The following is a 23286-nucleotide window of genomic DNA, read 5'->3' as shown; positions in this document are numbered from 1 at the left end:
TGACAATGTCGGTGTCGCCGGGACTCATAATGTGAGAAGAGAATGTTAAACGCGGGAGGTACCATTAAAAAAACAGATGTGACAATGTCGGTGTCGCCGGGACTCATAATGTGAGAAGAGAATGTTAAACGCGGGAGGTACTGTTAAAACACAGATGTGACAATGTCGGTGTCGCCGGGACTCATAATGTGAGAAGAGAATGTTAAACGCGGGAGGTACCATTAAAAAAACAGATGTGACAATGTCGGTGTCGCCAGGACTCATAATGTGAGAAGAGAATGTTAAACGCAGGAGGTACTGTTAAAACACAGATGTGACAATGTCGGTGTCGCCGGGACTCATAATGTGAGAAGAGAATGTTAAACGCGGGAGGTACCATTAAAAAAACAGATGTGACAATGTCGGTGTCGCCAGGACTCATAATGTGAGAAGAGAATGTTAAACGCGGGAGGTACTGTTAAAACACAGATGTGACAATGTCGGTGTCGCCGGGACTCATAATGTGAGAAGAGAATGTTAAACGCGGGAGGTACCATTAAAAAAACAGATGTGACAATGTCGGTGTCGCCGGGACTCATAATGTGAGAAGAGAATGTTAAACGCAGGAGATACTATCTATTAAAAAAACAGATGTGACAATGTCGGTGTCGCCGGGACTCATAATGTGAGAAGAGAATGTTAAACGCGGGAGGTACCATTAAAAAAACAGATGTGACAATGTCGGTGTCGCCGGGACTCATAATGTGAGAAGAGAATGTTAAATGCAGGAGATACTATCTATTAAAAAAACAGATGTGACAATGTCGGTGTCGCCAGGACTCATAATGTGAGAAGAGAATGTTAAACGCGGGAGGTACCATTAAAAAAACAGATGTGACAATGTCGGTGTCGCCGGGACTCATAATGTGAGAAGACAATGTTAAACGTGGGAGGTACCATTAAAAAAACAGATGTGACAATGTCGGTGTCGCCGGGACTCATAATGTGAGAAGAGAATGTTAAACGCAGGAGATACTATCTATTTAAAAAACAGATGTGACAATGTCGGTGTCGCCGGGACTCATAATGTGAGAAGAGAATGTTAAACGCGGGAGGTACCATTAAAAAAACAGATGTGACAATGTCGGTGTCGCCGGGACTCATAATGTGAGAAGAGAATGTTAAACGCAGGAGATACTATCTATTAAAAAAACAGATGTGACAATGTCGGTGTCGCCGGGACTCATAATGTGAGAAGAGAATGTTAAACGCGGGAGGTACCATTAAAAAAACAGATGTGACAATGTCGGTGTCGCCGGGACTCATAATGTGAGAAGAGAATGTTAAACGCAGGAGATACTGTTAAAAAAACAGATGTGACAATGTCGGTGTCGCTGGGACTCATAATGTGAGAAGAGAATGTTAAACGCGGGAGATACTGTTAAAAAAACAGATGTGACAATGTCGGTGTCGCTGGGACTCATAATGTGAGAAGAGAATGTTAAACACGGGAGGTACTGTTAAAAAACAGATGTGACAATGTCGGTGTCGCCAGGACTCATAATGTGAGAAGAGAATGTTAAACGCGGGAGGTACCATTAAAAAAACAGATGTGACAATGTCGGTGTCGCCAGGACTCATAATGTGAGAAGAGAATGTTAAACGCGGGAGGTACCATTAAAAAAACAGATGTGACAATGTCGGTGTCGCCGGGACTCATAATGTGAGAAGAGAATGTTAAACGCAGGAGATACTATCTATTAAAAAAACAGATGTGACAATGTCGGTGTCGCCGGGACTCATAATGTGAGAAGAGAATGTTAAACGCGGGAGATACTGTTAAAAAAACAGATGTGACAATGTCGGTGTCGCTGGGACTCATAATGTGAGAAGAGAATGTTAAACACGGGAGGTACTGTTAAAAAAACAGATGTGACGATGTCGGTGTTGCCAGGACTCATAATATGCAAAGTAAAAACGAGAAAACCGCTAAAATGCAGAAGTATTTCATATTGACACAATATGCTGTTTAAGGCTATAACTCATGAATCTTTATATATCTAAATATATACTTTGAAATACATACAAATAAAAAATTACCAGAGATACAAGAAAAAACTAAGGATTTAAAAGCAAAAATTGAGAAACTGATGGATTAAAGTTGTAACAATATTAAAAACAGATAAAGTCTGTTTTCTAGAATATATGAAAACTCTTATAACTCAACAACAGAAGACAAATAATTGAAAACTGGACAAAGGGACTTGAGTAGACATTTTTCCCATGATGTACAAGTGGCCAATAAGTACACGAAAATATGTTTAACATCATTAGTTATTAGGGAAATGCATATGAAAACCACAGTGAGATAGCATTTCATACCCATTAGGATGGCTATAATCCACAAAAAGGGAAAATAAGTGTTGACAAAGCTGTGGAGAAATTGGAATCCTTGCGCATTGCTTGGTAGGAATGTAAAGTGGCATCGTGGCTGCAGAAAACAGTTGGTGATTCCTCGAAAAGTTAAACGAAATTAGCATATGACCCAGCAATTCCACTCCTAGGTATGTACCCAAAAGAATTGAAAGCAGGTATTCAAACAAATACTTGTACATGAATATTTGTGTCAACATTATTCAAATACCCGAAAGGTAGAAACAACCCAAATGTCCATTAACAAATGAATGGGTAAACAAAATGTGGCATTCCATTTTATGTGAATTACACCTCAATTCAAAAGTTTAAAAATGAATAACAGGATTATATAGTTTTAAAATTAACAAAAATTTCTAAACAACTTGTTGATTAAAGAGTAAATTTTGTTGGAAATACAGAACTGAAAATATGCATGAAAACTGGTATGTGGCTAAAGTGGTATTTAGAAGGCTTTACGTGCCGTATCAGAAAAGAAGAAAGGGCAGCCAGGTGTTGTGGCACGTACCTGTAATCCCAGCTACATGGGAGGCTGAGGCAGGAGGATTGCTTAAGCCCAGGGAGTTTGAGTTTGGGACCAGCTTGGACAGCATAGCAAGATCCTGTCTCTAAAAAAAAAAAAAAAGAAAAGCCAGGGACAGTGGCTCATGCCTATAATCCCAGCACTTTGGGAGGCTGATGTCTGAGGTGGTAGGATTGCTTGAGGCCAGGAGGAGTTCAAGACCAGCCTGGGCAACATAGTAAGACCCTGTCTCTACACAAAATAAAAAAATTAGCCAAATGCAGTGGCACATGCCTGTAACCCCAGCCACTTGGGAGGCTGAGGTGGGAGAATTGCTTGAGCCCAAGAGGTCGAAGCTGCAGTGAGCTATGATCATGTCTCAAAAAAAAAAAAAAAAAAAAAACAGCAGCTAAAAACGTATTTAAAAAGACAATTCCAGGAATACATTGCTGGTTTAATGGTAGAAAATGAATCACTGCAAGTTATTCAGTTAGCTGTATAAATATGAAATACACGAGATGATAATTCTCAATGAAGTGGTAACAGAAGGAAACTTTCTTAACCTGTTGAAGGATATCTACCAAAATCTTACATCACATATCATACTTCATAGTGGAACATCGAAATTATTTCCTTTTTTTTTTTTCCAGACAGTCTTTCTTGCCCTGTCACCCAGGCTAGAGCGCAGTGGTGCGATCATGGCCCACTGCAACCTCAAACTCCTGGGTACAAGTGATCCTCCCGCCTGGGCCTCCCAAGGTGCCTGGATTACAGGAGTGAGCCGCCACGCCCAGCCATTCCCCTTGTAAGGTCAGGAATACGCAAGGATGGCCTGCTACTCTCCACCTGCATTCAGACTCATGCTGGAGAGTTTAGTCTGCACAGTAACACAATAAAAGGAGATAAAACATATCAGCCTGGAAAGGAAGGAAAAAGCAGCTATCATTCTTCAGAGGCGGTATAATTATCTATGTAGAAAACCCAAAAAGTCAGAGGTACATTTTTAGAATGAAGAGTTTAGCAAGGTTGCCAGATATAAAATCTGTACAAAAAGTCAATTGTAAAATGTAACTTTAAAAATACTCTGTCAATAGTAGTATCAGAAAATAAAAGTACTTAAAAATAAATGTATTAAAATCTGAGGCAAGCATGGTGGCTCATGCCTATAATCCCGGCACTTCGGGAGACTGAGGCAAGACGATTGCTTGAGCCCAGGAGTTCAAGACGAGCCTGAGCTGCACAGGGAGACCCTATCTCTTAAAAAAAAATTAAAAAATTAACCAGGCATGATGATGCACACCTGTAGTCCCAGCTACTCAGGTGGCTGAGGCAGGAGGATCACTTGAGCCTGGGAGGTTACGGCTGCAGTGAGCTGTGATTTTACTACTGCACTCCAGCCTGGGCAACAGACAAGACCATGTCTCAGAAAAATAAAAATCTGTAAGACCCGTGGAGAAAATTGTATTATATTAAATATACAATATTCATGGGTTAGAAGATGCCTAATACTACAAAATGGTCAGATCTCCTCAGACTGATCTATAGAGTCAGTGCAATTCGAATCAGAATTCCAACTTTTCAAATTTTTTTTTTGAGACGGAGTCTCGCTCAGAATCACACAATACTAATCAATAAAGTGTTTAGAGATGCAAAAGTGTGGTAAATCTGTGTTAAAAAGTAAGATAGAAGAAACTCAGGATAGTACGAGGTGGGAGATGATGAGGCCCCATAGGAGACTTTCAAACCAATGATTTCTTTTCCCTTCAACCAAGTAATAAGCATATGGGCTTTCATGGTAATATAGATTTTTAAACTTTTTAGAAGAATAACACATTTTTTTGTTTTGTTTTTAATGGACCACAGAGCAGCAAACACATATTTTAAAGTGCATCAGTCTTCGGCACCATAATACAGGGTAAAAAAGAAAAAGTAAAAAATTTAAAAAGACGGCGCACCAATCCTAAGTATACTTTCTGGTGAATTTTTGTGTGTGTATAAACCACCCTCCAGATGAAGACAGGGAATATTTACAAAGGTTTGCTCGTGCCCTTTCCCTTTCCAGTCAGTGTCCCCCTCCCCGTAACCGTGCTGTACTGTGATTCTTACATGTATTGTATGACTGTTCTCTCATAAACTTTGTTTTCATGAGGCAGACTTGGAAAGATCTTAAGACATTAGTGGAAAAAGCAAATCACAAGCCGGGCGCAGTAGCTTACGCATGTAATCCTAGCACTTTGGGAGGGTGAGGCAGGCAGATCACTTGAGGTCAGGAGTTCAAAACCAGCCTGGCCAACATGGTGAAACCCCGTTTCTACTAAAAATACAAAAAAATTAGCCAGGCGTGGTGGCGGGTGCCTGTAATCCCGCTACTGGGGAGGCTGAGCCAGGAGAATTGCTTGAACCTGGGAAGCGGAGGTTGCAGTGAGCCGAGGTCACACCACTGCACTCCAGCCTGGGCGATAGTCCGTCTCAAAAAAAAAAGTGTGAGGCTGGGTGTGTTGGCTCATACCTGCAATCCCAGCACTTGGGGAGGCCAAGGCAGGTGGATCACTTGAGCCTAGGAGTTTGAGACCAGCCTGGGCAACATGCGGAAACCCTGTCTCTACAAAAAATAACAAAAATTAGCCGGGCGTGGTGTGCCTGTGGTCTCAGATGTTTGGGAGGCTGAGGTGGCAGGATCACGTGAACCTGGGAGGTCAAGGCTGCCGTGAGCTATGATGGTGCTACTGCACTTCAGCCTTGGTGACAGCAAGACCCTGCCTTAAAAAAATAATGAAGCCAGGCACGGTGGCTCACACCTGTAATCCCAGCACTTTGGGAGGCTGAGGTGGGTGGATCACCTGAGGTCAGGAGTTCAAGACCAACCTGGCCAACATGGCGAAACCCCATCTCTACTAAAAATACAAAATTTAGCCGGGTGTGGTGGCGAGCACCTGTAATCCCAGCTACTCGGGAGGCTGAGGCAGGAGAATTGCTTAAAACTCAGGAGGTGGAGGTTGCAGTGAGCTGAGACTGCACCACTGCACTCCAACCTGGGCAATAGAGTGAGACGCCATCTCAAAAAAATAAATAAATAAAATAATGGCCAGGCGGTGGCTCACACCTGTAATCCTAACACTTTGGGAAGCCGAGGTGGGCGGATCACCTGAGGTCAGGAGTTCAAGACCAGCCTGGCTGCCCTGTCTCTACCAAAAATACAATACTTCTGAGGTCAGGCATTCGAGATCAGCCTGTCTCTACCAAAAATACAAAAATTCGCTGGGCATGGTGGTGCATGCCTGTAATCCCAGCTATTCGGGAGGCTGAGGCAGGAGAGTTGCTTAAACCCGGGAGGCAGAGGTTGCAGTGAGCAGAGATCGTGCCATTGTACTTCAGTCTGGGCGATAGAGCGAGACTCTGTCCCCCCAAAAATAAAATAACTAAAATAAAATAAATCAAAAAGAGTGTGTATTTCATAGAAATCATATTTTTAAAAAATTGATTACATATGTTAAAAGGAGAACCTTAGACAAATTAACAGTTTAATTGAGCAAAGGACAATTCACAAATTGGGCAGCCTCTCGAGCCAGAGTAGGCCGAGAGCGACTCCCATGGAGCCACATGTCGGAAGAAGATTAACGGACAGAAAAGGGAACGTGATATATGGAAAGCAGAAATGAGGGGCAGAGACAGCCAGAGTGGTTACAGTTTGGCATTTGCCTTATTTGAACATGATTTGAACAGTTGGCCCCCTTTGGCCAAAGCTTGGTGACTGGCACAAGAGTAGTTTACAGGCTGTTTACACCTCCATTTAGACTGTAGTTCACTATATACAGAGAAATCTTTGGGCTGAACTTAAAATATGTAAGGAGGCAGCTTTAGGCTAAACTTAATTTAAAACATAAAAGGAAGCAAATGGGAATGGATCCCAAAAATTCACACTCAAGGAAAAAAGAAAAAAAAAAGTTCTTAAAACATGGGAAGGGAAAGGGTTGATGACATATATTTCCTGTATTTCTGTTTTGTTTAAGAGACAGGGTCTCACTGTTACCCAGGCCATAGTGGCAAGAAAATAGCTCACTGCAGCCTCAAACTCTTGGGCTCGAGCGATCCTTCCACCTCAGCCTTCAGAGTAGCTGGGACTGTAGGCACACACCATTATGTCCAGCTAATTTTTCTTTTTAATTTTTTGTAGAGATAGGTCTTGCTGTGTTGTCCAGTTTTCGGACTCCTGGCCTCAAACGATCCTCCCACCTCAGCCTCCCAAAGTGTTAGAATTACAGGCATGAACCACCATGGCCAGTTCTGCTTATTTTCAGAATGAGCATGTATTCATATATTACTTGGTTATTATAAATAAGGAATATCCAAGAGAGTTAATGAATCTTCAGTGATTCTGTTGGATAAGTAATAACATTTTGTTCTCTGCTTATGAACGTCAAAACAACTGTTATAACAGTGATACTTTGGTACTGGTATACTTCGTAAGTAGTGGTCCCGCATCAGCATTGGCAGAAAGAATTCTTCAGCCTAAAGAAACTAAATGAGACTAAGCTTCTTTTCAACTGAAAATTTGGTTCTTGTTCTTCAAAGTTAACAGGGTAAATATATAGATTGATATAACTAAACATATGGGTTAGGTACTCTTGTTTGCCCATAAGGAATATTCATTAGTTCTTTATATGAGATCTTTGTTTAGGTTTGATTGTTCCATATGCTACTTGTTGGTGCTTTTGACACAGTGTAACTTATGGATTTGTCTATTATTTATAGTCACTTTTTTTCTCTAATTCTAAAAGCAATGGCTAGCTGCTCTTTGAAAATCACCCAAAGTTACCACCATTTGGAGACAACCAACATTTTGGGAAATTTCTGCCATTTGTAAACATAGTTATATGCATGTTTGGATATTTTACAATTTTTAAACTATACCTACCATCTTGTAGCCTGCCTTTTCTATTCCCCGTTCTTTTATAACATTTTCCATTCTATTAAAACCGTAGTGTTTTCAGTGGCAAACAGCCTGTTATATTGAAGATTCTTAGAAATGTAAAGATATGACCAGGTGCAGTGGCTCACGCCTGTAATCCCAACACTTAGGGAGGCCGAGGCAGGCGGATCACCTGAGGTCAAGAGATTGAGACCATCCAGGCCAACGTGGTGAAACCCTGTCTCTATTAAAAATACAAAAATTAGCAGGGCATGGTGGCGTGTGCCTGTAGTCCCAGCTACTCAGGAGGCTGAGGCAGGAGAATCGCTTGAACCCGGGAGGCGGAGGTTGCAGCGAGCCAAGATCATGTCACGGCACTCCAGCCTGGCGACAGAGTGAGACTCTGTCTCAAAAAAAAAGAAAGAAATGTAAAGATATGTGTTTCTAAGAAGAGAGTTGAGGGCCAGGCACGGTGGCTCACGCATGTTATCCCAGCACTTTGGGAGGCCGAAGCAGGCGGATCACCTGAGGTCAGGACTTCGAGACCAGCCTGGCCAACATGGTGAAACCCCGTCTCTACTAAAAATACAAAAATTAGCTGGACGTGGTGGCACATGCCTGTAATCCCAACTACTCAGGAGGCTGAGGCAGGAGAATCACTTGAACCTGGGAGGCGGGGTTGCAGTGAGCCGAGATTGCACCAATGCACTCCAGCCTGGGTGACAGAGCAAGACTCCATCTCAGAAAAAAAAAAAAAGAAGAGAGTTGATATAAAAGTATATATGATAACATCTCTATACCAGAATAGTAAGGAATTTAATCGTGGACTTTTTCCCAATAGTAGAGATTTAAAATGTCGTGAACAGCCAACATTTCCAGCATAAAGAAGAAACTAACATATCCTTTCTCCTAGTTTAAAGCATCATTTTCATTACTTTTGGGAAGACTATAGAGTCTTGCATTGTTTTGATGCTGTCTGCTTTTTTAAGCTTTTTTCAAGAATTAAGAAATATTTACGCTGGGCGCAGTGGCTCACGGCTGTAATCCCAGCACTTTGGGAGGCTGAGACAGGCGGATAACCTGAGGGTCAGGAGTTCGAGACCAGCCTGACCAACATGGTGAAACCCGTCTCTACTAAAAATACAAAAATTAGCCGGGCGTGGTGGCGGGCGCCTGTAATCCCAGCTACTCAGGAGGCTAAGGCAGGAAAATCGCTTAAACCCGGGAGGCGGAGGTTGCAGTGAGCTGAGATCACGCCACTGCACTCCAGCCTGGGCGACAGAGGGAGACTCCGTCTCAAAAAAAAGAAAAGAAAAAAAAATATTTAGCCGGGCTCAGTGGCTCACGCCTGTAATCCCAGCACTTCAGGAGGCCAAGGCGGGCGGATCACGAGGTCAGGAGATCGAGACCATCCTGGCTAACACGGTGAAACCTCGTCTCTACTAAAAATACAAAATATTAGCTGGGCATGGTGGCAGGCGCCTGTAGTCCCAGCTACTTGGGAGGCTGAGGCAGGAGAATGGCGTGAACTCGGGAGGCGGAGCTTGCAGTGAGCGGAGATCACACCACTGCACTCCAGCCTGGGTGACAGAGCGAGACTCTATCTCAAAAAAAAAAAGAAAGAAAGAAAAAAATATTTAGATTTGACTTTTACTTTTCTGTCTTTCACTAAAATATCAATACTCAATCATTTAAGTTTTGTCCTGGAATTGACCAAAATATCTGAAGCACGGAAATGAGATACACTCTGATAAAACAGCCAAGCAGCAAACCAGACAACCTTCGGTATAAATAGCTTTATTATGTTGGGTACATACCATCTGTCTTTGAAAGCATTGAAACTTTGGTAAACTTTTCTTTTAGGTATTTGACACCGAAATCTCAGTTTGGGTCAGCCTCACACTCTGAAGCTGTACAAGAAGTCAGGAAAAACTCCGTATCTAAGGTATGTTGATACTGAAGATGTTCTGAGTTTTGCTAGTTCATTAATGCTATAGATTAGTGCTATCCATAGTTTTCTACCTTTTAACTATAGTTAATCAAACACCCTGTCTGAGTCCTCTTAGGCTCACCTAGAGAAAAAGCACTTTTTCTCTAAAGGAAACTACAATTTTTTAAATAAACATACTACAAAAAGCAAAGTTTTTCTCTAAGAGAGTGAATATTTTCGCCTTTGCGGTTAGTATGATCTGTTTCACAGCTTCTCAGCTACTCTGGTGTAGTGTGAAAGCATCTATAGATAATATGTAAACACATCAGCTTGAATGCATTCCAGTAAAACTTTGTTTACAAAAACAGGCAGGAGGCTGGATTTGGTCCATGAGCCCTAGATTACTGATCCTGGACCTATGTAATCCAAACTCACAAAACTGAATAGGTTATACCTGGCACCAGCTTCACTTAGAATGTTACAAGATGGAGCCGAATGCAGTGGCTCACGCCTGTAATCCCAGCACTTTGGGAGACTGAGGCAGGTGGATCATCTGAGGTCAGGGGTTCGAGATCAGCCTGACCAACATGGAGAAACCCCATCTCTACAAAAAATACAAAATTAGCCGGGTGTGGTGGCACATGCCTGTAATCCCAGCTACTTGGGAGGCTGAGGCAGGAGAATTGCTTGAACCTGGGAGGTAGAGGTTGCGGTGAGCTGAGATCGTGCCGTTGCCCTCCAGCCTGGACAACAAGAGTGAAACTCTGTTTCAAAAAAAAAAAAAAAAAAGAATATTACAAGATGGGAGGCCAAGCACGGTGGCTCATGCCTGTAATCCCAGCACTTTGAGAGGCTGAGGCAGGCGGAAAGTTGGGAGTTCGAGACCAGCCTGGCCAATGTGGTGAAACCCCATCTCTACTAAAAATACCAAAAAAAAAAAAAATTAGCCAGGTGTGGCACATACCTGTAGTCCCTGCTACTCAGGAGGCTGAGGCAGGAGTATTGCTTGAACCCGGAAGGCGGAGGTTGCAGTGAGCTGAGATGGTGCCATTGCACTCCAGCCTGGATGACAGAGTGAGACTCCACCTCAAAAAAAAAAAAAAAAAAAAAAACAAGATAAGAAAAAGTATGCTAGTAAGGCAGCATCAGGCATGTGTGTTCAGCAGGAGTCCTCAGCAGCAGAGCTCCAAGGTGATAGCCTGGAAAAAGGCCACACAAGTGAGTGTATTAACTACTTTGAGACCGCATGCCCTGTAAGGGTCAATTATTTCTTATAACAAACAATGGGTGTAGCTTCCAGGGGTCTTGGTGAGAAATACACCCAGTCAAGTTACTTACAGAAGTAACTTATAGAAGTCCCAAGCTTTGTCTTCCAAACACTAGGTATTTTTTTTTGCTTGTTTATTTTGTTTTGTTTATTTTTTGAGAGAGAATCCATCGTCCAGGCTGGAGTACAGTGGATGCTCGGTGCATCCTCAGCTTCCCTGGTAGCTGGGACTACAGGCTTATACCCCCACGCCCGGCTAATTTTTGTATTTTTAGTAGAGATGGGGTTTCATCATGTTGGCCAGGCTGGTCTCAAACTCCTGACCTCAGGTGAGCTGTCCGCCTCAGCCTCCCGAAGTGCTGTGATTACAGGCATGAGCCACCGTGCCCAGCCATGTTACAGATATCTTTAAATATCATTTATACTTATCTCTACATTGATATTAGACTGCAGTTGTGCCTTGTGGCAAAACAGAGAGTGGGTGTACTACATCAGGGATGACACAGATAATTGGGTATTATGAGTTATTAGACTGGCTGGTAGATCCTATTATTTAGTGTATTATAGATGCACATTATTACCTCACATTTTTTTGAACCTTTTAATGATTGTGTTTACAACATAAATTGTTCCTTTTGTAAAGCTACTATATATCTTAATTTTTTAGTTAAAAACATTATTCTCAGAAGTGGTCTGTAAGCTTCACCTAAATGCCAAAAGGAGGGTCCACGGTAGAGAAAAGAGTTAAAAACCCCTATGCTGGCAGACCTTTGTAAGGTGAAAGAAGGTCAGGTCCTGATACCAGCTATTGGCCATATTTGGAATCTAGTCTGTGGGTTTTAATCTGTAGGTTTTCATGGGAGTGAAAATGAAGTAATAGCTTAATCTAAATTTGCCCATGAAATAAAAATACTATTAAGAATAAATATACACCTATTTGGGAGGCTGAGGCAGGAGAATCACTTGAACCTGGGAGGTGAAGGTTGCAGTGAGCTGAGACCGCGCCACTGCACTCCAGCCTGGGCGACAGAGCAAGACTTTGAAAAAAAAAAGAAAAGAAAGAAAGAAATATACCTTATTAGTAATAATAATGTATAGTGACAGTTCAGCTGTAGTATCAGTGTAATTAGACTTACATCTTATGATTTGATATTTTCCCCTGGTTCACTCAGTCTTTTTCTGTTTTCTACAGGACATTGACAGTAGTGATAGGAAAAGCCCAACAGGGCAAGACACAGAAATAGAAGATATGCCGACACTTTCTCCACAGATATCCCTTGGAATTGGAGAACAAGGTGCAGATTCTTCAATAGAGTCCCCTATGCCATGGTTATGTGCCTGTGGTGCCGAATGGTACCATGAAGGAAACGTCAAAACAAGACCAAGCAATCATGGGAAAGAGTTATGTGTCTTAAGTCACGAGCGACCTAAAACCAGAGTTCCCTACTCGAAAGAAACTGCAGTTATGCCTTGCGGCAGAACAGAAAGTGGGTGCGCCCCCACATCAGGGGTGACACAGACAAATGGAAACAACACAGGTGAGACAGAAAATGAAGAGTCGTGCCTACTGATCAGTAAGGAGATTTCCAAAAGAAAAAACCAAGAATCTTCCTTTGAAGCAGTCAAGGATCCATGCTTTTCTGCAAAAAGAAGAAAAATGTCCCCCGAATCTTCCCCAGATCAAGAGGAAACAGAAATAAACTTTACCCAAAAACTGATAGATTTGGAGCATCTACTGTTTGAGAGACATAAACAAGAAGAACAGGACAGGTTATTGGCATTACAACTTCAGAAGGAGGTGGATAAAGAGCAAATGGTGCCAAACCGGCAAAAAGGATCCCCAGATGAGTATCACTTACGCGCTGCATCCTCCCCTCCAGACAAAGTGCTAAATGGACAGAGGAAGAATCCCAAAGATGGGAATTTCAAAAGGCAAACTCACACAAAGCATCCAACACCAGAGAGAGGCTCAAGGGACAAAAATAGGCAAGTGTCTTTAAAGATGCAGTTGAAGCAGTCAGTTAATAGAAGAAAGATGCCAAATTCTACTAGAGATCACTGTAAGGTATCCAAAAGTGCTCACTCCCTACAGCCTAGCATTTCACAGAAAAGTGTTTTTCAGATGTTTCAGAGATGCACAAAGTAAGGCCTGGTAAAGGGAGTGCTTTGTGATCTAGTAAAGCTGGAATGTGAAGCTCTTTCCTATCATGGAATCTTCATCCATGTGTCATTCATGCTGCTCTCTAGGCACACTCATTGTCCTTAATGAAGGTCTGTGTGATTGTAAGGACTGCATAGACACATGAGCTTCTGCACAGCTCAGCGGTAAGCAGGGGTCCCCTGTCGTTTCCCTTCTTAATAACAGATGTGTATTAAGCTTTACAATTCTTAGAGATATCTTAAGCTTTGGCCAACTCCAGGAAATCTTCAAGTGCCACTGTCTTTCCAAAAACTGCATGTTTTATGGCCTTTGCTCACCTTTTTGTCGTGACTGGTAATCAAAGCAAGATTATACTATTCTGAGTGATTAAGGAACCCATGCAGGGTTTAAAATCCATTTTCTTGCTATTGTCCAATGTTTACAGAGTACTCAAAAGGTTTTCCTAAAGTAATCTAATTTCCATCTCCAATTTAATTCAATTTTCAGCATTGTAGCATTTCCTTTGGTGTTTTTTTTTTTTAGACGGAGTTTCAAAATTTGGATTCATATTCATATGTGGGAAATCCCAGATTTTTTTTTTTTTTTTTTTTTTTTTTTTTTTTGAGACAGAGTCTTGCTCTGTCACCCAGGCTGGAGTGCAATGGTGCGATCTCAGCTCACTGCAACCTCCGCCTCCCAAGTTCAAGCGATTCTCCTGCCTCAGCCTCCCGAGTAGCTGGGATCACAGGCATGTGCCACTACACCCAGCTAATTTTTTTTTTTTTTTTTTTTTTTTTTTGTATTTTTAGTAGAGATGGGATTTCACCATGTTGGCCAGGCTGGTCTTGAACTCCTGACCTCAGGTGATCCACCTGCCTCGGCCTCCCAGAGTGCTGGGATTATAGGCGTGAGCCACCACGCCCGGCCTGTTTCCTTTGGTTTAAAGTGGATTCGAATCAGTGTTAAATCAGAAAATCAGGGTTTTCTAGGAAATTGGGAATTAGTTGCCAGAAAGGAAACTGAACTATGCAGAAGGAGTTAAGAGCTGGGATGAGGCTGGATGGGGTGATTGACAGTCCAGATCATTGAAACAGATTGGGTCGTCGGAAACTGGTCCAGATGAGGCTGGATGGGGTGACTGACAGTCTGGATCATTGAAACTGATTAGGTCTTCAGAAATGGGTCCAGATGAGGATGAGGCTGAGGCTGGATGGGGTGACTGACAGTCTGGATCATTGAAACTGATTGGGTGGTTGGTCAGAAACGGGTCCAGATGAGGATGAGGCTGGATGGGGTGACTGACAGTCTGGATCATTGAAACTGATTGGGTCGTCAGAAACTGGTCCAGATGAGGCTGGATGGGGTGACTGACAGTTTGGATCATTGAAACTGATTGGGTGGTCAGAAACGGGTCCAGATGAGGATGAGGCTGGATGGGGTGACTGACAGTCTGGATCATTGAAACTGGTCCACTATGACGCAGCAGGGGCAGTTTGGCAGAGCATCCTCTTCCCTTGTCCTTGTGAAAGAACACAGGAAACATTTGGGTTTTACAGCTTTTCACACCCTACTATCAGGCATCAGAATCAAAATTAGTTACTAAATTGGGTGAATTTTTGGAAACCTGCATTTCTATTCATCTGCTATTCCAGAAAAAAATGGGAATGTATTACAGGAGAGTTACCTCACAGTGTCTTATGTTGTGGAACCTGAAGCATAACCACGTGTTTTCTTATATGATCATTTGTGTTGATACTGCTTTTATTTGAGTTTATGAACAGAAATAGAAAGTATGGTGCTTGGGTTTTGCCCTTTCTTACTCCTGAAAGTTAAATCAGAAGACACTGATTTCATTTTGTGAAATTTAGCTCAGAGACGATTGATCTTTTGTTTCATTAATATGAACAACTATTAGTAAAAAAATAGCTTTAACAGCATTTCTGCTGATATCTAGTAATCTATTCTTTTAATGTGAAAATACGATAAAATGTCCTGGAGCTAATTCTAGCTTAAATTTGCCAGTATTTCTTCTGTATGTCATTAAGTTTTTTTCCTCTAAGGTTGGTAATAGAATTTTGTTAATCTTTGCATACCTGATGGCATCTATGTCAATGCTGATTGGGTAATTATAAATTCTGTGCTCATTTAAAACTTAATTTGCCTCTTAAGGTGATTGTCCTCTGAGTAATGATTGTAGTTAAATGAAGTATAGCTTGCAACTATACTATCACATGGGTTGTTAAGTAAAAATAAATAAACCAAATTTGTCTGAGACAGGCTAAGATCAATCTTCTCATCAAACCAGTTTTTCTCTAAGAGCAATTTCACTTTAAGTTTTAGGGTGGACATTCTTGAATGCCTCAAATTAAACGTTATCTATTTAATCTTCCTGGAATAGTCTGTGACCAAAAAGGAGGGTGTGATATATTTAGGTGTAAATATATCACATATATGGTGTGATATATTTGGGATTTATATATTCAGCTCATTCTCTGTGAAGAAGTCTTCCTGACTAAAATTGGTTTCAAGATAAACTAATTTCTGTTAGTATTTCTACTCTGCCTACCATGTATGCCTTTTTGTTAGAAACTAATAAATGTATCAGTCACTAGCAGGTACTGGTCCTTTTTCCTCTCATTTTTGTGGAAAGGATATGCAAACGTTGAATTTCTCAGGGAGTACTAAGGCTGTGCAGAGGCTGAGAATCTGAAAAATAAAATACTAAAAATAAAAATGGATTATTATGTGTATTTTACCACAACTTAAAAATATGTAAAAATCAGCTACATGAAAATTAAAAGTTCTGCATAACAAGAACTACCATCAAGGGAAATTGGAAGCTGTGGCAAACTTGGGAAGAAATAGTTGCAGTTCATCACAAAGAGCTAATTTCCTTTATGTAAAGTATCCTCCAGTTCATTAAGAAAAGACCAATAACTCGGCCGTGCATGGTGGCTCACACCTGTAATCCCAGCACTTTGGGAGGCCAAGGCAGGCAGATCACCTGAAGTCAGGAGTTTGAAACCAGCCTGGCCAACATGGGGAAACGCCGTCTCTACTAAAAATACAAAAATTAGCTGGGTGTGGTGGCGTGTGCCTGTAATCCCAACTATTCGGGAGGCTGAGGCAGAGAATTGCTTGAACCCAGGAGGTGGAAGTTGCAGTGAGCCGAGATCGCTCCACTGCACTCCAGCCTGGGCGACAGGGCAAGACTGCATCTCAAAAAAAAAAAAAAAAAAACTTAAAATGTTCTTAAAATATTGCAAGATAAAGGAAGCTTATAAATCTCAGTCTGCACCACTGTAGATGGCCCTTTTCTGCCTTTTAAGTTTTAAAAATTATAATTCAGGAAAGCTTTTTCAGCATTAAGAGAAAAAAGGGGCTGGGCATGGTGGCTCAGGACTGTAATCCCAGCACTTTGGGAGGCTGAGGCAGGCAGATCGCTTGAGCCCAAGAGTTCGAGACCAGCCTGGGCAACATGGTGAAACCCCATCTCTACAGAAAGTAGAAAAATTAACCAGTTGTGGGGGTGCACGCCTGTGGTCCCAGCTGCTCAAGAGGCTGAGGTGGGAGGGTCGCCTGAGTCCCAGAGGTCAGGGCTTCAGTGAACCAAGATTGCACCACTGCGCTCCAGCCTAGGTGATAAGAGTGAGACCCTGTCTCGAAAAAGATTTTATTTTAGTTTTTGTTTGTTTGTTTTGTTTTTTGAGACAGTGTGTCGCTCTGTCTCTCTAGCCGCCCCCAAAATTTTGAAAGCAAAATGTAGGGCTGGGCGCGGTGGCTCACGCCTGTAATCTCAGTACTTTGGGAGGCCGAGGCAGGTGGATCACCTGAGGTCAGGAGCTTGAGACCAGCCTGGCCAACATGGTGAAACTCCATCTCTACTAAAAATACAAAAAAATTAGCTGGGCATGGTGGCGGGCGCCTGTAATCCCAGCTACTCAGGAGGCTGAGGCAGGACAATTGCTTGAATCCAGGAGGTGGAGGTTGCAGTGTGCCCAGATCGCGCCACTGCACTCCAGACTGGGCGACAGAGCAAGACTCTGTCTCAAAAAAAAAAAAAAAAAAAAAAGTAGCCGGGCGCGGTGGCTCATGCCTGTAATCCCAACACTTTGGGAGGCCGAGGCGGGTGGATCACGAGGTCAAGAGATCGAGACCATCCTGGCCAACATGGTGAAACCCCATCTCTACTAAAAATACAAAAATTAGCTGGGCATGGTGGCGGGCGCCTGTAGTCCCAGCTACTCAGGAGGCTGAGGCAGGAGAATCGCTTGAACCCAGGAGGCGGAGGTTGCAGTGAGCAAAGAGGCCTGGTGTGGTGGCTTATGCCTGTAATCCCAGCACTTTGAGAGACTGAGGTGGGCAAATTGCTAGAGCTCAGGAGTTCGAGACCAGCCTGAGCAACATGGTGAAACCCCCTTCTCTACCAAGTGTGGTGCACGCTTGTAGTCCCAGCTACATGGGAGGCTGAGGTGGAGGATTGCTTGAGCCTGAGAGGCGGAGGTTACAGTGAGCTGAGATTCTAAGATTGTACCACTGCACTCCAGCCTGGGTGACAGTGAGACCCTGTCTCAAAAAAAAAAAAAAAAAAAAAAAAAAAAGAAGGGGAAAGAGAAAGAAAAAAAAAAGGAAGGAAAAAGAAAGGAAAATAGCATTGTGAGGAATTTTTGACTTATTTAGCTTTAGTGAACTATTTTTAAAATATTTGAAAAACAAAACTTGCGCTTTTCAGATTGGATTGCAGGACATTTACAATCCTGTGAACAATGGGAGAAGCCAGATAAAAATATCAAATTACTTAAAAGCATTAGTGAGCTACTGAAACAATGAGGGCCAAAGCGGCTAAGATTCTGGAGAGGGGAGACCTAAAAGGCAAATTGATGTTTGCAACCACTTTTTTCCCTGCTAGTCTGAGCTAGTTTGTAAGATGAGGCTGGGTGACGTGGCTCATGCCTTTAATACCAGCACTTTGGGAGGCTGAGGCAGGAGGATCACTTGAGTCCAGGAGTTAAAGACCAACCTGGGCAATACAATGAGAATCCAACTCTACATAAAATTTCAAAATTAGCCAGGTGTGGTGGTGCGTGCCTGGAGTTCCAGCTACTTGGAAGGCTGAGGTGGGAGGATTGCTCAAGCCCAGGGGTTTGAAACCAGCTTGGGCAACATAGTGAGACCTTGTCTCTACAGAAAGAAAAGAAAAAAAAAAATTAGCTGGGCATGGTGGCTTCAGCCTGTAGTCCCAGCCACTTGGGAGGCTGAAGCAGGAGGATCACTTGAGCCTGGGAGGTCAAGGCTGCACTTCAGCTTGGGCAACAGAGTGTGAGAGTATCTAAAAAAAAAAAAAAAAAAAACCAAAAAGGAAATTGAACTATAGGATCCATAACTTTTTTTTTTTTTTTTTGAGAGACAGAGTCTTACTCTGTTCCCCAGGCTGGAGTGCAGTGGTGCGATCATAGCTCACTGTGACCTCCAACTCCTGGACTCCAGCAGTCCTTCTGCCTCAGCCTCCCAAGTGGAAAGGTTGCTAGGACTACAGGAACATGCCACAACACCCTGCTAATTCAAACAATTTGTTTTGGTAGAGATGGGGGTCTCACTGTGTTGCCCAGGCTGGTCTTGAACTCCTGGCTGCAAGCAATCCTCCTGCCTCGGCCTCCCAAAGCTTTGGGATGACAGGTATGAGTCACCACACCTGGCAGGCCCAGTAACTGACATGAGTTTGAGAATCAAAACAGTCATGTCGTGCAGGAGGGAAAAAATAAAATAATTTTCTTTTTAACTCGGTCTCTAGTTGTGTGACCTTGCGGGAGCTAGTTAGCTTTCATTACCTCACTTTTAAATTTGTAATGAGGCTGGGGTGGTGGCTCACACCTGTAATCCCAGAACACTGGGAGGCCGAGGCGGGTGGATCACCTGAGGTCGAGTTCGAGACCAGCCTGACCAACATGCTGAAACCCTGTCTCTACTAAAAATACAAATACTAGCTGGGTGTGGTGGTGCACGCCTGTAATCCCAGCTACTCAGGAGGCTGAGGCAGGAGAATCACTTGAACCCGGGAGGCAGAAGTTGCAAAAGCAGAGATGGCACCATTGCTCCAGCCCGGGCGGCAGAGCGAGAGTCTGTCTTTAAAAGAAAAAAGAAAAAGATTGTAATGAATATCATAATGTAACCACCAGAGTGGCTATGGTAAGTAATATGTGTAGAGCAGCTGGCATGGCCTCTGAGAAAAATAATCCTTAATAAGTGACAGTTCCTTCCTTCTGGCTCTTCTCCACCCCCACTGCTCTGCCAGCCCCACTTTTTTCTTGGAAGAGTCTCACTTCTTGGAGTCATCCAGTGACTTTGTGCTGCCATAAGTCCCCAGATACGGCATCCAGTAGATTGCAGTGATCTGTCTTCTGATGAAGCCTCCTCTTACCTCTTCTCTGCCAGATGTATCCTGGGTCACAAAAGACCTTGGCTCCAGAAGAAACTGATTCTCAGAAATACCTTGTGACTTACTCAAGTTCTCATACTAGCTCTGCATATGTGGCGTGGATAAAAATTTGGAAAACAAGACACTAAAAACTTGGAGGTATTAAAAAGGCAGGATCATGCAGGTGCAAAGTAATCCTACCTGTAATCACAACACTACGGGAGGCCGAGCTGGGAGGATTGCCTGAGCCCAGGAATTTGAGGCCAGCTTGGGCAACATGTCAAAACCCCATCTCTATTATATTTAAAAATTTAGTTATTTTTTAAAGACACAATCCATTTGGAAGGACATACAAGAAAAATAAGACTGCAGAGTTCAGCCTGTATTGTAGGAGAGTTGAGTCTGTAATGTAGGAGAGTTGAATCTGTATTGTGGGAGAGTTGAGTCTGTATTGTGGGAGAGTTGAGTCTGTATTGTAGGGGAGTTGAGTCTGTATTGTAGGGGAGTTGAGTCTGTATTGTGGGAGAGTTTAGTCTGTATTGTGGGAGAGTTGAGTCTGTATTGTAGGGGAGTTGAGTCTGTATTGTAGGGGAGTTGAGTCTGTATTGTGGGAGAGTTGAGTCTGTATTGTGGGAGAGTTGAGTCTGTATTGTAGGGGAGTTGAGTCTGTATTGTAGGGGAGTTGAGTCTGTATTGTGGGAGAGTTGAGTCTGTATTGTGGGAGAGTTGAGTCTGTATTGTGCGAGAGTTGAGTCTGTATTGTGGGAGAGTTGAGTCTGTATTGTGGGAGAGTTGAGTCTGTATTGTGCGAGAGTTGAGTCTGTATTGTGGGAGACTTGAATCTGTATTGTGAGAGTTGAGTCTATTGTGGGAGAGTTGAGTCTACTGTAGGGGAGTTGAGTCTCCATTGTGGGAGAGTTGAGTCTGTATTGTAGGAGAGTTGAGTCCGTATTTTGGGGGAGTTGAGTCTGTATTGTGGGGGAGTTGAGTCTATTGTGGGAGAGTTGAGTCTATATGTAGGGGAGTTGAGTCTGTATTGTAGGGGAGTTGAGTCTGTATTGTGGGAGAGTTGAGTCTGTATTGTGCGAGTTGAGTCTGCATTGTGGGAGAGTTCAGTCTGTATTGTGGGATAGTTGAGTCTGTATTTTGGGATAATTGAGTCTGTATTGTGGGATAGGTGAGTCTGTATTGCGGGAGAGTTGAGTCTGTATTGTGGGAGAATTGAGTCTATTGTGGGAGAGTTGAGTCTGTATTGTAGGGGAGTTGAGTCTGCATTGTGGGAGAGTTGAGTCTGTATTGTAGGGGAGTTGAGTCTGTATTGTAGGGGAGTTGAGTCTGTATTGTAGGGGAGTTGAGTCTGTATTGTGGGAGAGTTGAGTCTGTATTGTGGGAGAGTTGAGTCTGTATTGTAGGGGAGTTGAGTCTGTATTGTAGGGGAGTTGAGTCTGTATTGTGGGAGAGTTGAGTCTGTATTGTGCGAGAGTTGAGTCTGTATTGTGCGGGAGTTGAGTCTGTATTGTGGGAGAGTTGAGTCTGTATTGTGCGAGAGTTGAGTCTGTATTGTGCGAGAGTTGAGTCTGTATTGTGCGAGAGTTGAGTCTGTATTGTGTGAGAGTTGAGTCTGTATTGTGGGAGAGTTGAGTCTGTATTGTAGGAGAGTTGAGTCTGTATTGTGGGAGACTTGAGTCTGTATTGTGAGAGTTGAGTCTATTGTGGGAGAGTTGAGTCTACTGTAGGGGAGTTGAGTCTCCATTGTGGGAGAGTTGAGTCTGTATTGTAGGAGAGTTGAGTCTGTATTTTGGGGGAGTTGAGTCTGTATTGTGGGGGAGTTGAGTCTATTGTGGGAGAGTTGAGTCTATATTGTAGGGGAGTTGAGTCTGTATTGTAGGGGAGTTAAGTCTGTATTGTGGGGGAGTTGAGTCTGTATTGTGGGAGAGTTGAGTCTGTATTGTGCGAGTTGAGTCTGCATTGTGGGAGAGTTCAGTCTGTATTGTGGGATAGTTGAGTCTGTATTTTGGGATAATTGAGTCTGTATTGTGGGATAGGTGAGTCTGTATTGCAGGGGAGTTGAGTCTGTATTGTGGGAGAATTGAGTCTGTATTGTGGGAGAGTTGAGTCTGTATTGTAGGGGAGTTGAGTCTGTATTGTAGGGGAGTTGAGTCTGTATTATAGGGGAGTTGAGTCTGTATTGTAGGGGAGTTGAGTCTGTATTATAGGGGAGTTGAGTCTGTATTGTAGGGGAGTTGAGTCTGTATTGTAGGGGAGTTGAGTCTGTATTGTGGGAGAGTTGAGTGTATTGTGCGAGAGTTCAGTCTGTATTTTGGGATAATTGAGTCTGTATTGTGGGATAGGTGAGTCTGTATCCCACAGGGGGCTACTTTTTTTTTTTTTTTTTTTTTTTTTTTTTTGAGACGGAGTCCTGTTGCATCACCCAGGCTGGAGTGCAGTGGCATGGTCTCGGCTCACTGCGACCTCCGTCTCCCAGGTTCAAGCGATTCCCCTGCCTCAGTCTCCTGAATAGCTGGGACTACAGGCGTGTGCCACCACACTGGCTAATTTATTGTATTTTTAGTAGAGACGGGGTTTCACCATGTTGGCCAGGCTGGTCTTGAACTCCTGACCTAGTGATCTGCCCCCCTCGGCCTCCCAAAGTGCTGGGATTACAGGCGTGAGCCACCGCGCCTGGCCAAGGAGGCTTCTTTCTTCTTTGTTCCTCTTGTCCATGTTCCTCTTGTCCTTTTACCCATTTCTTCTTCCTGTGTAAAAGTTATAATAAATAACCATAACTTTAAATTTTGAGTCTGATTTTTTTCTGGAATATTTTGCCAGGTTTTGGCAGGATTTGTAACATGGACCCTGAGTTCAATGTGAGTTGGGGGCGACCTTGACTTTTGTGGTGTCAGGCTGCTACAATTAGGCTTCATCCCTAAAGCTTGAATTCAGAAGTCTCTCTCGCGGAGGGATCATAAATTGAGTCTGTCTGTCCATACTTTCTTTTTTCATTTCTTTTTCTTTTTTCTTTTCTTTTTTTTTTTTTTTCAGACAGACTCTTGCTCTGTCTCCCAGACTGGAGTGCAGTGGCGCCATCTCGGCTCAGTGCAACCTCCACCTCCCGGGTTCAAGCGATTTTCCTGCCTCAGCCTCCAGAGTAGCTGGGACTACGGGCATGCGTGACCACGCTCGGCTAATGTTTGTATTTTTAGTAGAGATCGGGTTTCACCATCTTGGCCAGGCTGGTCTTGAACAGCTGACCTCAGGTGATCCACCTGCCTCAGCCTCCCAAAGTGCTGGGATTACAGGCGTGAGCCACTGCGCCCGGCCCCTGTCCATACTTTCCATCATTGCCCTCCAAGTCTTAAGGCTCATGAAACGTTCAGTTGTCTCTTTTTACCTCAGGTTAGACTGACTCACTGTGGACTTCTGAGTTGCAGGATGAGGAGGAGAGCTCATGCTGGTTATGACTGGGGCATTGATCAGGGTCTAGTTGAGAAAACAAATCACAATAAGGATTTCAGCAGAGGGTATTCAGTAGAGGGAATTGGTTACACAGGTTTTGGAGCAAAAGGGAACACTCAGATCACCTAAGGATGATAAGCGGAGGAAGCGGCTGCTGAGAAACTGAAGGGAAGGGTTTCAATCACTAGAATGTAGGAGTTGAGGGCTGGGGTAGGTGGACCCCGCAGACCCTGCAGAAGTGTGCAGATCTCTGAG

At 43.2% G+C, this 23286-nt stretch overlaps 1 protein-coding gene across 3 annotated transcripts in view; it reads left to right on the top strand.

Moving 5' to 3' along the window:
• RNF168 (ring finger protein 168) overlaps positions 1-13225 on the top strand; it is a 35080-nt gene extending 21855 nt beyond the window's left edge. For 2 of the 3 annotated variants that reach the window (XM_024355213.3, NM_001328306.1), the window contains 2 exon segments: positions 9687-9768; positions 12213-13225. In XM_024355213.3, the coding sequence (XP_024210981.1) occupies positions 9687-9768; positions 12213-13166 (1036 nt within the window). In that variant the 3' untranslated portion in view covers positions 13167-13225. 3 annotated transcript variants of the gene reach the window in all.
• The last annotated feature ends 10061 nt before the right edge of the window (positions 13226-23286 follow it).

This window comes from Pan troglodytes, chromosome 2, assembly GCF_028858775.2.
Source record: "Pan troglodytes isolate AG18354 chromosome 2, NHGRI_mPanTro3-v2.0_pri, whole genome shotgun sequence".
In the NCBI taxonomy this organism is placed as follows: Eukaryota; Metazoa; Chordata; class Mammalia; order Primates; family Hominidae; genus Pan; species Pan troglodytes.
The sequence above is the reverse complement of the archived record's forward strand: the minus strand, read 5'-3'. Positions and strand labels throughout refer to the sequence as shown.